The sequence below is a fragment of the Pleurodeles waltl genome, chromosome 6 (genome assembly GCF_031143425.1).
Source record: "Pleurodeles waltl isolate 20211129_DDA chromosome 6, aPleWal1.hap1.20221129, whole genome shotgun sequence".
NCBI classification, from domain to species: Eukaryota; Metazoa; Chordata; class Amphibia; order Caudata; family Salamandridae; genus Pleurodeles; species Pleurodeles waltl.
The window spans coordinates 739,619,111-739,632,625 of NC_090445.1; the positions used below are offsets into that span (position 1 = coordinate 739,619,111).

At 46.1% G+C, this 13,515-nt stretch overlaps 1 protein-coding gene across 2 annotated transcripts in view; it reads left to right on the forward strand.

Annotated features, from left to right (window-relative positions):
* The window catches only part of HSPA12A (heat shock protein family A (Hsp70) member 12A), a 365,561-nt gene that overhangs the window by 152,894 nt on the left and 199,152 nt on the right, over window positions 1–13,515 (forward strand). For both annotated transcript variants that reach the window (XM_069239265.1, XM_069239266.1), the window contains exon 3: window positions 12,471–12,598. In XM_069239265.1, coding sequence (XP_069095366.1) covers window positions 12,471–12,598 — 128 coding nt within the window. The remainder of the gene's footprint in view (window positions 1–12,470; window positions 12,599–13,515) is intronic.

The window sequence follows — 13,515 nt, forward strand, 5'->3', positions numbered from 1 at the left end:
TCAAACCAGACAGAACAAGAAAAAAATAAATAAAATGTGATTATAAATGTACAGTAATAAATTGTTATAACTAGCAAATATACTCAACAATGATGTGAGAGACCACTGAATACAGATTACGACTCCAATCCAACACAAGTTCTCACGAACACGTAGAAGTATCTGGTCGAGGACACACATGGTATCTCTCTGCCCCTCCTCTTTTACGGAAAGGAGTCAGGGTCACTGAACTAGGTCCTCTCTGCACTGGTGACCCAGGTTGCTCAGCATCTTGCGGTCCCAACTCTGATGGAGGCTGAGAGTGACCATTCACCCTGTCTCTAGGCATCCCCATGGGCACAGATACACCATCAGGATAGTCTGCAGTACAGTCTCCACCATTGAACCCCCGAACCCATTGACATGGCACCATTCATACTTGGCTTGTTGGGATTGGGCTGCAGGAATAGTTTGAAAAGGAGACGTTCCTCGTGAGGCTTTCCTGACCCTTATGAGTAGTCCCCATGGTGCCCTTGATGGAAGTCACCACCCAGGGATCCTTTTCAAATAGCAGCAGAAACTTGCTCCCTGCCTGTCGATTCCTAACCATAACAAGATCACCAACCTGGAACTCCTTTGGCTTGGCCCTCCTTCTCCTTGACACCGTTTTTTGCTGGATTCTCCTCCCTGACAATGCCTTTGCCGCCTTGTCAACAATTTGGTACGACTCAGTCACATGAGGGATGGTATTTCCGACTATCTGATTGATGCACAAAGTGCTGGGTGGTACTCCAGTGGTGACATGAGGAGTAAGACAATACTCACCAAGAAAAGCATATACTGCACAGTCCACATCCTGATTGTTGGCCACAGCAATTCTCAAGACTTTATTGAGAGCCCTCATGAAGCGTTCGCTTCTCCACTGGCCTGAGGCCAGCGAGGAGTGATCTTTTTGTGAGTGATGCCACAAGATTTTAGAAAGTCTGCAAACTCTTGGCTGGAGAACGGTGGCCCATTGTCAGTTCGAATCTCCTGCAAGAGCCTATGACTGGCCATTACCTTGTCTAAGGGGGGAATGGACTGGGAGGCAGTGATCGAATCCAGGATCTCCACCTCTGGATATTTGGAAAAATCTTCTATTACCACTAGCATGTGGCGACTGTCAGGCAAACTACCAAAGTCCACACTGGCTTGGAACCAGGGCACCAGAGGGATCTCCTCAGTGAGGATAGATAGTTGGGGGAGGTTCAGCATGACTGACAGCCTGACACATCGAACATTGACGCACCACTCGTCCACTTGTTCATCCAGTCCTGGAAACCACACCTTACTCTTTAGACTTGATTTGGTTTTGACCACCCCTTAATATGATGAGTGAGCTAGTTCCACCACCTGCTGCTGGAGGGAGATGGGACCCACAAGCCTTGGGCCCCTTAACAGACACCCCTTTGGGGATACAGCCAGTTCCTGCCTAATCTTGTGTAAGGAGGACAATATCAGACGGGCCCTCATAGTCCTACGAGCCACATTATGGAGTATGTGATGCCAATTTCCAGAGGCAATTGTCGATATCACCAACTGAAGACACTCATCCTTCTCTGTGGCTGTCTTGATTTCTTCAAGTGAAATGGGCAGGGGATGTGATCGCTCTACCACTAAACGCACATATTCTTCTACGTCGTCTGCTTCAGATATTTCTCGAGGAGTGGCTGGCCTTGCGTGTCAAGGCAGGTAATCTGCAGGATACAGAGAGCCAGGCCTATACACTACAGAGAAACTATAGTCTTGCAACTGTAGGATTAATTTCTCGATCTGGTGAGGGGGTTTCGATGACGACCCATTGAAAAGAGGTACAAGTAGCGTATGGTTGGTGTGGACTGTAAACGGTTTTCCGTAAAGATACAAATGAAAGTGGCAACCCCCTCAGTGGACCACAATAGCCTCGTTTTCTCTCTGGGAATACTGCTGCTCGGTATCTGTGAGCACACAGCTTGCATCGGCCACTGGGGCCCATTCTCCATCTCCCTGTCTTTGAGACAGAACAGCCCCTAGACCAGTAGGGCTTGCTTGCATCAACCGAGAGTTCAGACTCCTTACTCGGATCAAAGCACACTAAACTCGTGTGTTCGATAGGGTCGCTTTGGTAGCCTGAAAGGATGCTTCCTCCTCTGGGCCCCAGTCCCACATGGTATTGGACTGGATCAGTTCTCTTAGAGGAGCAGTCAGAGCAGTTAGATTCCGGATGAAATGGCCACAGTAATTAACCACCCCCAGGTAGCTGCGGACGCCAGACACATTGGTGGGAGCTTATGCTGACTGGATGTCTTGCACCTTGGCCTCTCCTGAAAACCGATAGCTGAAGAAAGCCACTTCTCTCTGTAGTAAGGCACACTTCTCACAATGGAGAGTAAGACCATTTTCTTGTTGTCGCCTATAGGTGGATTTCAGGTGATCAAGATGCAGCTCAATGGTGGGGGCGTGTAGCAGAATGTAATCGCTGACATTGATGACTCCGAGCAGCCCAGCAAGCACTCCCCAAATGACATCCTGAAACACCTCTGCTGTGCTGAATATCCCAAAACTGAGTCATTATTTATCTCCTCAGGCCAACAAGGGTGGAGAAGGTGGTGATGGCTCTAGAATCAGGAGCTAGCAGCAGTTGGTGGTACCCCGCTCGCAAGTCCACTTTGGCGATGTTTCAAAGCCACTGGCTCAACTGTACCGTCTATATGCAGATGTATTAAGCAATCCTTCAGACACCTGATCCAGTCAAACAGCTGTTCAGATTCAGTGAGAAGACTTTCAACACTCCCCAGGTGCACGCTGAAGGCAAAGGATATGAGATTGAGTTGGTCAGCTGTCCTGCAGCTCAGCAGCATCCCAGACCCAGTCTTAGTCACATAAACTTTGGCGCATGTTGATTTTCCATTGTGTGAGATGCTGGTCATGAAAACTCCAGCCAGTGGTATTGGTGTAGAAGACCCAAAAGCATACACTCGGATAGGGGTGAATCACAGAGCTGGCTGTATAAGAAGGGACTGCAGCACCGACTGTGCCAAAATGTTGATGAATGCCACTGTGTCAATTAACGCCGGAACCTGATGACCAGATAGGAGCACGGTGCACCTTGGTATGTGCTTTCTGGGGCACTCTTCTGGTCGCATTGCATGCACAATGTGAACTGCTCCTTCATCATCATCACTGTCATCATCATCATCACCCGTGTCATCGGCTGTTGCGCTAGATTGACTAGCTTTGGTTTTTGTGGCTTCTGTCGTGTGGCTGATCTGTATACTTTAGCAAAATGGTTCATCTTCTTGCAGATAGAGCATTTCTTGCCTTGGGCAGGGTACGGCCCTTGATGAGGATATGGTCCTCCACACAAGTAGCAGGTGCGGGTACTTGTGGCGGGCTTTTGACGAGCTCTGTTCTTGTCCGCCGCTACAGACGTTACTGCATTTATGGGTCCTGTCTTGATCTGGCTCTGCAGCGCCGCTTCCATATGTGCAGCATGCACCTTTGACAGTTCTTTGGAACTACCCATGGTAAGAATGGTCGCTATGGACATTCTGGGTACCTGCAGGATGTTTTCTTGTAGTTTGACAGACGCACAGCCCTTTATGATGTGCGCACGTATTTGGTCTTCTGCATTGGGTTAGGTACATGTGCTTGCAAGCTCCTTCAGCCTTGCATAAAATGTATCCACAGACTCCTCCAGAAGCTGCCTCCTCCTCCGCAAGAAACATTCATAATCTGGATTCTCAATGGGTTCGAAGTGGGCCGCTAGGGCCCCTTTGAGTGATAGGTAAGTATGAGGTGGGCTGTCTTCAACCACTGACTTGCTTATTTTATGAATAGTGCCACCCCCTAGGTGTAGCAGTATGGAGCGGCATCTGTTGGCATCCAACACCAGTGCTGCAAAGTAGGTTTCAAGCCATTCTACCCAGTCCTTCCATTGAGCAGCTTGCGCTGATGGGGGACCCTCTATGACAAAAGGTTCAAGAGCAGGGATGGACGCCATTGTGTGTTCCGAGTTGGAGTGTGGTGTGAGAGAGGTACGTTAACTTTGTTAGTTGTAGCCAGTTTACTGTGTTTGGTTGCTAAATACAGTCAGTGACATCCCAGGACAGGACAAACTTCCTTCTGAGATGGCCAGTGCTGAAATTTCCTTTCTTTTTTTTTTTTTTTTTATTATGATAGTTATTTGCCTGTTCACAATGTTTGAATTATTTCCCTGGAAGGGCAGGTGTGGCCCCATCCACTCCTTCCCCCTGGGCCTCCTCCAGTGCGCCTCATGATGCATGCACCGTGGTGATTACTGTGTGGAAGATGGGCAGGAATGATGTTCTGTCCGTTGAGCATGACGGTGTGCATCTGCTGGCAGGGACGCGATGAGAGGAGGCAGCGCTCCTCCCGGCAGGAGTGCGTCGGTCCTGGCAGTGACTCGACCTGCCTCACCTCTTCGGTGCTGCAATCCACACAGGGCACTGTGGGCTTGCATCAATGAGGGACCACCACTCTCAGTGTGCGGATCTGCGGTCGCGGTGCCTTCAACTCTGGCCAGGCCTTCGAGGGGGGGTGGCCGGCCGACCGCCCGATGTGTAGCATGAGCTGACAGGCTGCTGTTGGGAGTGGCACGCTCCGACTATGTCTCACATTTGAAGGAAGGAACGTCTCCGGGATGGGGAGGCAGCCTACCAGCGTAGCAGGCATGGGTAGCGACTCCAACTTCCCTCATCACCAATTTGTTCTGTTGTGCAGAGTGTGTTGATTACTGCTTGAGCGCTGCGCACACACCATTCAGGAACACTTGGTTACAGTTTCTGGCCACGCAGGAAAACTACCTGGCCCATTTATTAGGTTGGGTCCCTACATCATGGACCATTCCATCTGGCCTCTGGGTGCAAGGTAAACATACACGACCCCTGTTAGCGCACAGGGGGTGTAGCAGTCCGGGCCAAACATAACAGTCCATGAGGCCCCAAATTCCCAGGTTTCTCCACAATAGCTTTCGGAAGTGCACTTGCAACATTACATTTATGGGTTGACATCCAAATTTGGACTTGTATCTCCCAATAGCATTGATAGATTGGTTTAAGGCAGTAATTGACATGTGTAGGCTGGGACAAGGCAAAAGTTAGCCCCAAGATATCAAAACTACAGTTTAAAGCACATTGCCGGCTAATTCTAAAGGAACACTTCAGATGGTACCTTGTACTCACTACCATTGGCTTTGTTGTTTCTTCCTTAATAATGAGGGCCTTTATGCAAATAGTAACAAGTAACAGTCAAGAATACTGCATATACATTTTTTGGGGAGGCTTATTTAGACCTGGCTGGTAGCTCTTCATTTTACTAGGTTGGCAGATAACCTGACTTCTTGCCCCTGTAGAGGATGAGATCCCCCGTCTGCCTGGCATGGATCTCAGTGCCTACACTGCATCAGCCAGCATTCCAGAGGCAGTGTAAGCAGAGCAGTGTGTCAAGTAGATGCTGTGTTTTTTGGTCTGTGAAGCAAACATTTTTGTCACACTGAAATGAACCGTCAAAAAAGCAGAAGACCTGATGCGCAGTGAGTTTTCTCAGAAACGTCTTTTAGCTGTGCTGCTTCTTTTTAAGGTCTTACCTAGAGACAGCTGTCTGTTTGTAAAATAATTCTTGTGGACCATACAAGAAACTTATGGTAGCCTCAGAGCCAGCTCACTGCTTATTGTTGAATGGCTTTCTTGTCACTCTTCTTAGCTTGCTGCTAGCTTCTTATTCAATGGACTTTCTTTCTCTTCTTGCATTTTCCTGGCTTTGCCATCTTTTTGATTGGATGATTTGAATCCTTTTCCCACAGCTCGCATTCAGGGAACTACTTTTTTCTTTTTCTTTCAGCACTCCATGAGAGTCCAAGTGCTTTCTATCTCTCATTTCTCTGCTGCTTCCTCCCTCAAACCAGTGGTCGAAGTGGGTGGGATCTGAGTATACATACTTTTTTTAATTTAAGAAAAACTGTTCCCCTACTTTTTGTGAAAAATATAACCATTCCAGGATGGTTAATTCTGAGAGTTGAAATGCTTTAGCTGAAGAGTAAGGCAGTGAGTATCCTGTGTGAAACCGAGGAAGTCTTCTTGCCAGGGTGCCTGCTGCCTGAAACAAATGTAAATGTGCACAACTAGTCAGTCTGCGAATGTAAAGTGTGCTTGGGAGCCGATATTGGCTTTAATTAACAGAATCACATGAAGCGTCCTGATGACACAGATTTATTATTTTTGAGAAATATTGCAGGGGAGTTACCATCTGAGCTGTGAATTGTGTGTTTTTAAAAGACTGTTATAAAACAATTGCACAACATACAGTCTCGGAGTTACTAAAATCTATATTTTGAAAGCCATTTTTCCTTAAACCTTTTTGTGCATTTTGTAGCTGACTATCTTATAAAATGAGTAATGCAAGTTTAAAATAATGACTTACATATTCACAGTTTTCTGTGACAGACTGACCTCATGGCACTAAACATACAAAAGTTACTATTCTCCACTGCACCAGCCAGGTTTCAATTCTGTGGCAATCTTGTTACAGATGCATGCCTCTGCAGTGCATTAACCAGCAGAGGTTTCAGAATGTACAATTGTATCTTTCTCACTGTTTAATTTAACTTTCATTTATTTTTCATTTAAGTTGTGCATTATTTTACATGTAGTTATCCCAAGGTGAAAGACTGAAACAAACTCACAAATATTTTGTTGTTTAGTCTCACCTTTGACCCGACCCCCCATAGCCACTCCAACCCTCCCCCATTGCACGCATCATCGCAGTTCCCATACTTTGTTTAATGCACTTTGACTGCTGCTTCAAACACACCCTCGCCCCACATTACAAATTGCTCCCTCTTCCCACAATGCCTCCTCTCTTTTTAAATCATGCCATCGACTGGTGCAACCACTTCTCCACACCCCCCATAAGTCTTCAAGTATTGCCATGCGAATGCAAAGGGCAGAGAGTACAATATTTTGCACAGCCTGCCCCCACCCAGCAGTGTTACGGCAAACTCATTTTGAGACTTCAAGTCTATCTACTGAAATATTCCCGGACTGGCTTTATCAGTCACTGGGCGTTTTCCCGGTGGGCTGGCAGTGTGAGGCAGATTCACTGCTGGCGGGGGGCTGGTTTTGTTCATGAGCACCGGCCGGCCATGTTGCTGCCAGCAATGCGTATAAATAATGCAAAATAAATGGTTTGAAAGTGTGCTTTAAAACCGTTTGTTTGTGCATTTCGATGGTTCCTTTCACCCATAGGCAAGAACATTGCCAACTGGGCCTCAGCAACAAACCCAGCAGTGAAACCGGCCCATACCCTGCCAATCCATTGGTAAACATTGTTCTTGCTCTATACACACAATTTGGGGGCTGAGCCTGCAAAAATTGCCAGGGCTGTTTTTGCTGCCCAGTCCGGCGATGGCGTGAAAGTAGAGGGCTACTTGCTAGAGATTCCCCTTACCCAATGGCTACTAGCTAAAACTCACTCTGCCTGGGTTAGCTTGCATTCCACATCAGGTTTGTGCAAACTTGTTGCAGGTTAAGACTTTACTAGTATAATCCTCTGGAGGAAGTGGGAGCGGAGGGAGGGTGTGTGTGCATGCGTGCGTCTGTGATTTTGTTCAACCAGGTGTGTTTTCTTTCAACCAGTGGGACGGCAGGTTGGAATGAAAGGTCCTTGTTGGAATATGGAATCATAGCTGCCAAAGTTTGAGATTGCTATGTGTGACATTTTCATATTTTCCGTGTAATTATGAGTGACATTTCAACGACTGTGAGTGACACTTTCTTGCAAGCAATATCAAGCGATGAAGACAAGGGAAACATAAATATCTGGCTGCTTAAATGCTGTCTCGCCAAGTGTGCCTTGTGATTGTGTCTCAGGGGCGCTACAATGCGTGACTAATGTATTTTAGTGCGGTGATGCGGACAGTTAGTCTTACCCCTGATGCGTGGCACTTGGCAGGGCTGTGAAAAACAGCTTAATGGCAAAGTTTTGTCGATTGCTGTCTGGAAAGGGGGTATCTGAGAACCTTTCATGATGTGCTTTAAGCAGCACACTCAAGCAAACTGAAACTGAGAGGAACGTGTTGTTTATATAATTATTGTTTTTATTAAGCAACACATTGACCCCTCTTTATGGTGGGATAGTGATTTAAAAGTCTTAGAAAAACAGCATGTCCTTCCGAGTGTATGCCGCAAGCAGAGAACGATATTACTACATATCGGGCAATGATTAATGCAATGGCATTCACAGTCATTGCTCATTAATGTGCTGCTTCACCCAAAAACAGTAAGGACTAAATAGAAATACTGCCTATAACAGTCAACAAATGCACACTTAGGGAGTGATTCAGACCTTGGCGGACGGCGGAGGCCGTCCGCCAAGGTTCCGCCGCCGAATGACCGCACCGCGGTCAAAAGACCGCGGCGGCCATTCAGACATTTCCGCTGGGCCGGCGGGCGCTCTCCGAAAGAGCGCCCGCCGGCCCAGCAGAAATGCCCCTGCAACGAGGACGCCGGCTCAGAATTGAGCCGGCGTAGTTGCAGGGGTGCGACGGGTGCAGTTGCACCCGTCGCGTATTTCAGTGTCTGCAAAGCAGACACTGAAATACTTTGCGGGGCCCTCTTACGGGGGCCCCTGCAGTGCCCATGCCATTGGCATGGGCACTGCAGGGGCCCCCAGGGGCCCCGCGGCACCCCCTACCGCCATCCTGTTCATGGCGGGTTTCCCGCCATGAACAGGATGGCGGTAGGGGGTGTCTGAATCCCCATGGCGGCGGAGCGTGCTCCGCCGCCATGGAGGATTCAATGGGGCAGCGGTAAACCGGCGGGAGACCGCCGGTTTACCCTTTGTGACCGCGGCTGAACCGCCGCGGTCAGAATGCCCTCGGGAGCACTGCCAGCCTGTTGGCGGTGCTCCCGTGGTCGGTGACCCTGGCGGTCACCGGCCGCCAGGGTCAGAATGACCCCCTTAGTGTTTTTCTCCTTAACCGCAAAGGTATAATTGTACCTTTGTAATAATACACGGATAGTTATAAATTAAAGAATAGCTATTACACATCAGGAATCGGCCTGATAAATTTAATACATAATCAAAAAATGTTCATTAAAACAAATACCTCCAGGCCCTTTTATTCTGCCCACTTTCCTTCCGGCTTTACTCCTCCCTAGTTTCCATTTAATCTACAAATGTATATCTCAGTACTAGCAAAAACTGGACTACTCCTTAGCAAATGTTCATATCATGTTTACGAGACTGTGTGAAACTAGTGTTCTAAAGTGGAAATGATGCAAAAAAATGTAGTTTTAGTTACGTGTGTATGTGTTTAGCAAAATGTCACGTCACTTATCTCAAAGTGTCAAAAACCGGTAATAAGGTTTATGTGAACGAAAATTTGGTGAATTATAATAAATGAGACACCCCATCCATTTAATGTCAATACAAACAGGGCGTGCGGAATGTCTATGATAAAGTTTTAAGAAAGGCAAAAGGGTTACATGCCTGATGAATAAATCTGTGTCTCACCGTGAGGACACAGCATTAAAATGGAATGGTTTTCCTTCTGAACGTGTGAGTCCCACTGTGAGTGGATTTCCTCCTAATGTTTAAGTTTTAGGCAACATGCCAGTGTGTGGTATATGCAAAAGGTCTGATTCACAAAGTTAAAGCTACAATTTTGTATCAGTTTATTTTTTTACAGTATTCACAAACTGCAAGTTTAGATTGATTAATAGTAATTTTGTGACCGTGGAGACTCCACACATAAAAGTATAGGACAGGCCTATGGATAGTTTTTGCACTGTGTTAAAAAGTCTAGGCAGGTATTTTGTTACATGAAATCTCACACATTACGTGTGTAGGGAAAGAAGACGATGTTGGTTACCTCCTTTGACAAACCTTATGGGAAGAAGATTTACACTGTAATATTCTTTACTGAAATATCTTCACTTTGGAGGAACTGACAGGCTTAGCTGACTACCAGGATATTGTTATTAAAAAAAAAATCATGAAATATTGCAGTGGCGGGCGACACAATTTAATAGTAGTGGGGAGGGTGGATGGGGTACATGGGAATTTTAATAATAAAAAATATTTGAAACACTTACCTGGTGTTGCCTCCCGCCTCGCGCTCCTCTGCTTCCTGGTCCCAGCAGTCCATGGGACAACTTTGGAGACTCCCTGTGCAGTCTTCACGCTGCTCTCATGCTATTACCAAGCATGAGAGCAGCACAGAGATTGGCTTGAGTGGGCTGGTTTACTGCTCGCTTAGGCACCGGGAGTCTGTGCTGTTTCTCCAACCCGGCTGTCAAATACAGCTGGTTTGGAGAAATATAAGTGCTCATGTCTGTTTGGCTGGCCTAAGGCGACCAGGCAAACTGACATGCACACTTAAGAGCACTCCACTCCTCCTCCCCCATCCCATGGCCCAGACCCGCCCCTCCCTGAACAAGCTGGCTCAGCTAGCAGCTGAAAAATAAAACAATACAAAATATTTTTTCTTTTTCAGCTGCTGGCTCTGAGCCAGTGGGGAGACGGGCTGAAATATTGCATACATCCTTATCAACAAAATATATATCTTGATAAGTACATAAAGGAAACCTCATCTGTCCTTGGTCTGTTTGAATGTAATTTACATTCTGCTTCCATCCATGAGAGTATACTGATTGGAGTTATGGATGACTCAACATCAGTCATTGGCTCTTTTGCCCTGTGAATGACAGCATTTTCGGACCAGATGTGCATATCCACCTGAGAATGAGTGTGTTTCAGTGTCAAGACTGGTTGGCTAGTCATTTAGTTTTAAATGTGTACCTTTTGTATTTCCCATTCCATGTCTTCTCTTTTTTAATTTTAATGTTTTAAGCGGATACAACAGGTCCACAGGAACTACTAATAGGCCAGTTACTTTCCACTTATTTCATCTGCTGTGCACTGCATCCCACATGGCCACCCCCTCTATATCAGGCAGCCATTATGAAATGCAACTGTCCATATTTGATCATTGATTTACCATTCAAAGATGAATAACAAATTGGTTTGTGTAGGTGGCAGCCATGCTGGAACTTTAAATCTACAACAGCCTATGTACAATACCACTCTAAGACGGACACCCGCTACTGTGTTTAATTCAGTGATGGCAAGCATATCTATTTTATAGTTACATTCTTTTAATTTATCTTGCATACGTTGTCGAATTCATGTGCTGCATTATGGTGGTGTCAGAAGGTAAATGCAAGAATGAGTAAGTGGATGGAAGAATGGATGTAAGAGTGAAACGATGAGTATGTGTGGTGATCTAACGAGTGCCTGAACCCATCAGTAACAGAAAAATAGTTTAATTCATAAGCCAGACCTATTGACATTGCCAATGCTCCTTTAGGATGTAAATTTGAAAGAAAACTATTGCGATGGTATTGCACTGGTAAGACCTGAGGCATGCAGGTACAGCATACTTCATACTTTGCTCCTGTGCTCGATAAGTGCATTATACCCTCATGCATCACGGCAATACAATACATATAATGTTTATGCTGCACTGCCTGTGGGAGCAAGCATGGCGAATCAATCGCTGTGTACACAGTTTGGTGGTGCCTCCGTGTAATTGACTGTTATTGTACTGTGCATTAAGTAGGCATCATTTCATGATGGCTTTTCTTGAAGAATTAGACCGATGCAACATCCATTCATAACAAAAAAAGGAACATGTTGCATTGATGCGACCTGTCAGAAAATTCAGGACTTTATTTTTTCACCCATTGCGTTTCTCTCATGAACTTCCTGTAACTCTTGTGAACACTACATTTGCTACCCATAATTCACTATGTTTTCTGCTTCTAGTTTTTACGTTGAAATCAGGACTTTTAACCCTCCCCAAAAATATTTCAGTTTTAAATCTGTGAGGACAACACTTTTAAAGTTAACTCACCCCAAAAGTGCACAACACATTTTCTGCACCAACTAACACTTCCGAGGAAATATTACAAGTTTGCAAGGAAAACCTAAGCTAGGGCCGTAAGCTTAAGAGAAGGACGGAGGTAATCAGGATCTACACGAGACTTCACTCGTATAATAAATACATGGCACACCCCACACAACTTTCCTTTGCCCTGGTGCTCGGGCATTATTGCTGCGGCCTAGAGAAGGCCCGGTCCACTGAATGGACGAAGGCTAGAATCTAAAGTGAACTGAGTTTGTCACCTCACTATTTTTCCAGAAAGAAGGACCAATCCGGAAATGTCCGTATTTCCCGAGGGTCAGTCCTTGTTTACTTATACATTCTAACATATGTAGGTCTACGGAGCAGCCTCCTTAGGACATGAGTTACTTACTTGTTGCCTCTCACAGAAAAACATAGATTGAGCGTGTACGCAGTCACAAGCTCCCACACACTTTTTCTTAACATTCAGTACATGTTTTGGGGAATTCGGGCTAATAGATGGCTTTTATTTTCCTGTTATTAACAGAACGATTCCAGTGCCGCGGTGGACGACGAGCCGTCCTTTCAAGTGGTGGTTGCGATTGACTTTGGCACCACATCCAGCGGGTACGCCTACAGCTTCGCCAAGGAGCCAGAATGCATCCACATCATGAGGTAAGAGCTGCAATGCAGCGGGGGACAGTGAAGTATGGATTCACCGGCGGGACCCGCAGAGGGCGGCGTGCATTTCTTCACAGGATGCTGCAGTCTGACGTCGGCCCCTGCAGCAGTCTCTGCCGCCAGAGGCTGACTGCCGGTGTCTCTACACACTTACGTTACTTAAGGGGCCCGTCACTAAGACCCAGTGATCGTCCTGGCAATATTTAGGGTCCCAAATGGTTTCTGGATTTAGCCTACTTGCTAAAATTCCGTGTGTGGTGGCCAAAACTGAGCAGAATTTCATTAGCTGTCAAAACTACTAATTAGCAGAATAATATCTCCAAAGTAAAATCATGTGACTGGAGACCCTATTACGAACTCATATGGAACTACATCACATGACACTGGGCCCAGAACCCAGGAAATGCCAGTGTGACTTCATTTAAATCTAGATGACATTACAAGCAATAAATGATGGCGTAACTGGGTGACTGGAGCACTGTACCATCGTTAAGCTCACTAGCAAATACTGATCCCTAACATACCCACGAAGGTGCTGCATTGTGAGTGAGTATCTACAGTCTAGGGCATGCATTTCAAGGCCCTGCTTTCAAAGGGTTGTTGATTATTTTCATCCTGCTAAGGGACCTGGATTTTAAGTTCATTCTGCCATAGGCCAGCACCAATAAATTGGTAGGCAACACTTCTGCCATGTATTTAGTAGCAGAGAGGTTGTAGCCATTGACACTTGGGCATCTCCTTTTGGACCAAGAACCTGTGCTTACTCAGTGTAGAATGATTTATTCAACTCCCAGCAGGGCAAACTGAAAGCATAGGTGGACTCTATGAAGTAGGGTCTATTATAAATGCTGAAGTGACTTGATATCCATTGGCTGTGATGCGAGTGTGCTGAGAATGTTGTTTGGTTGCAT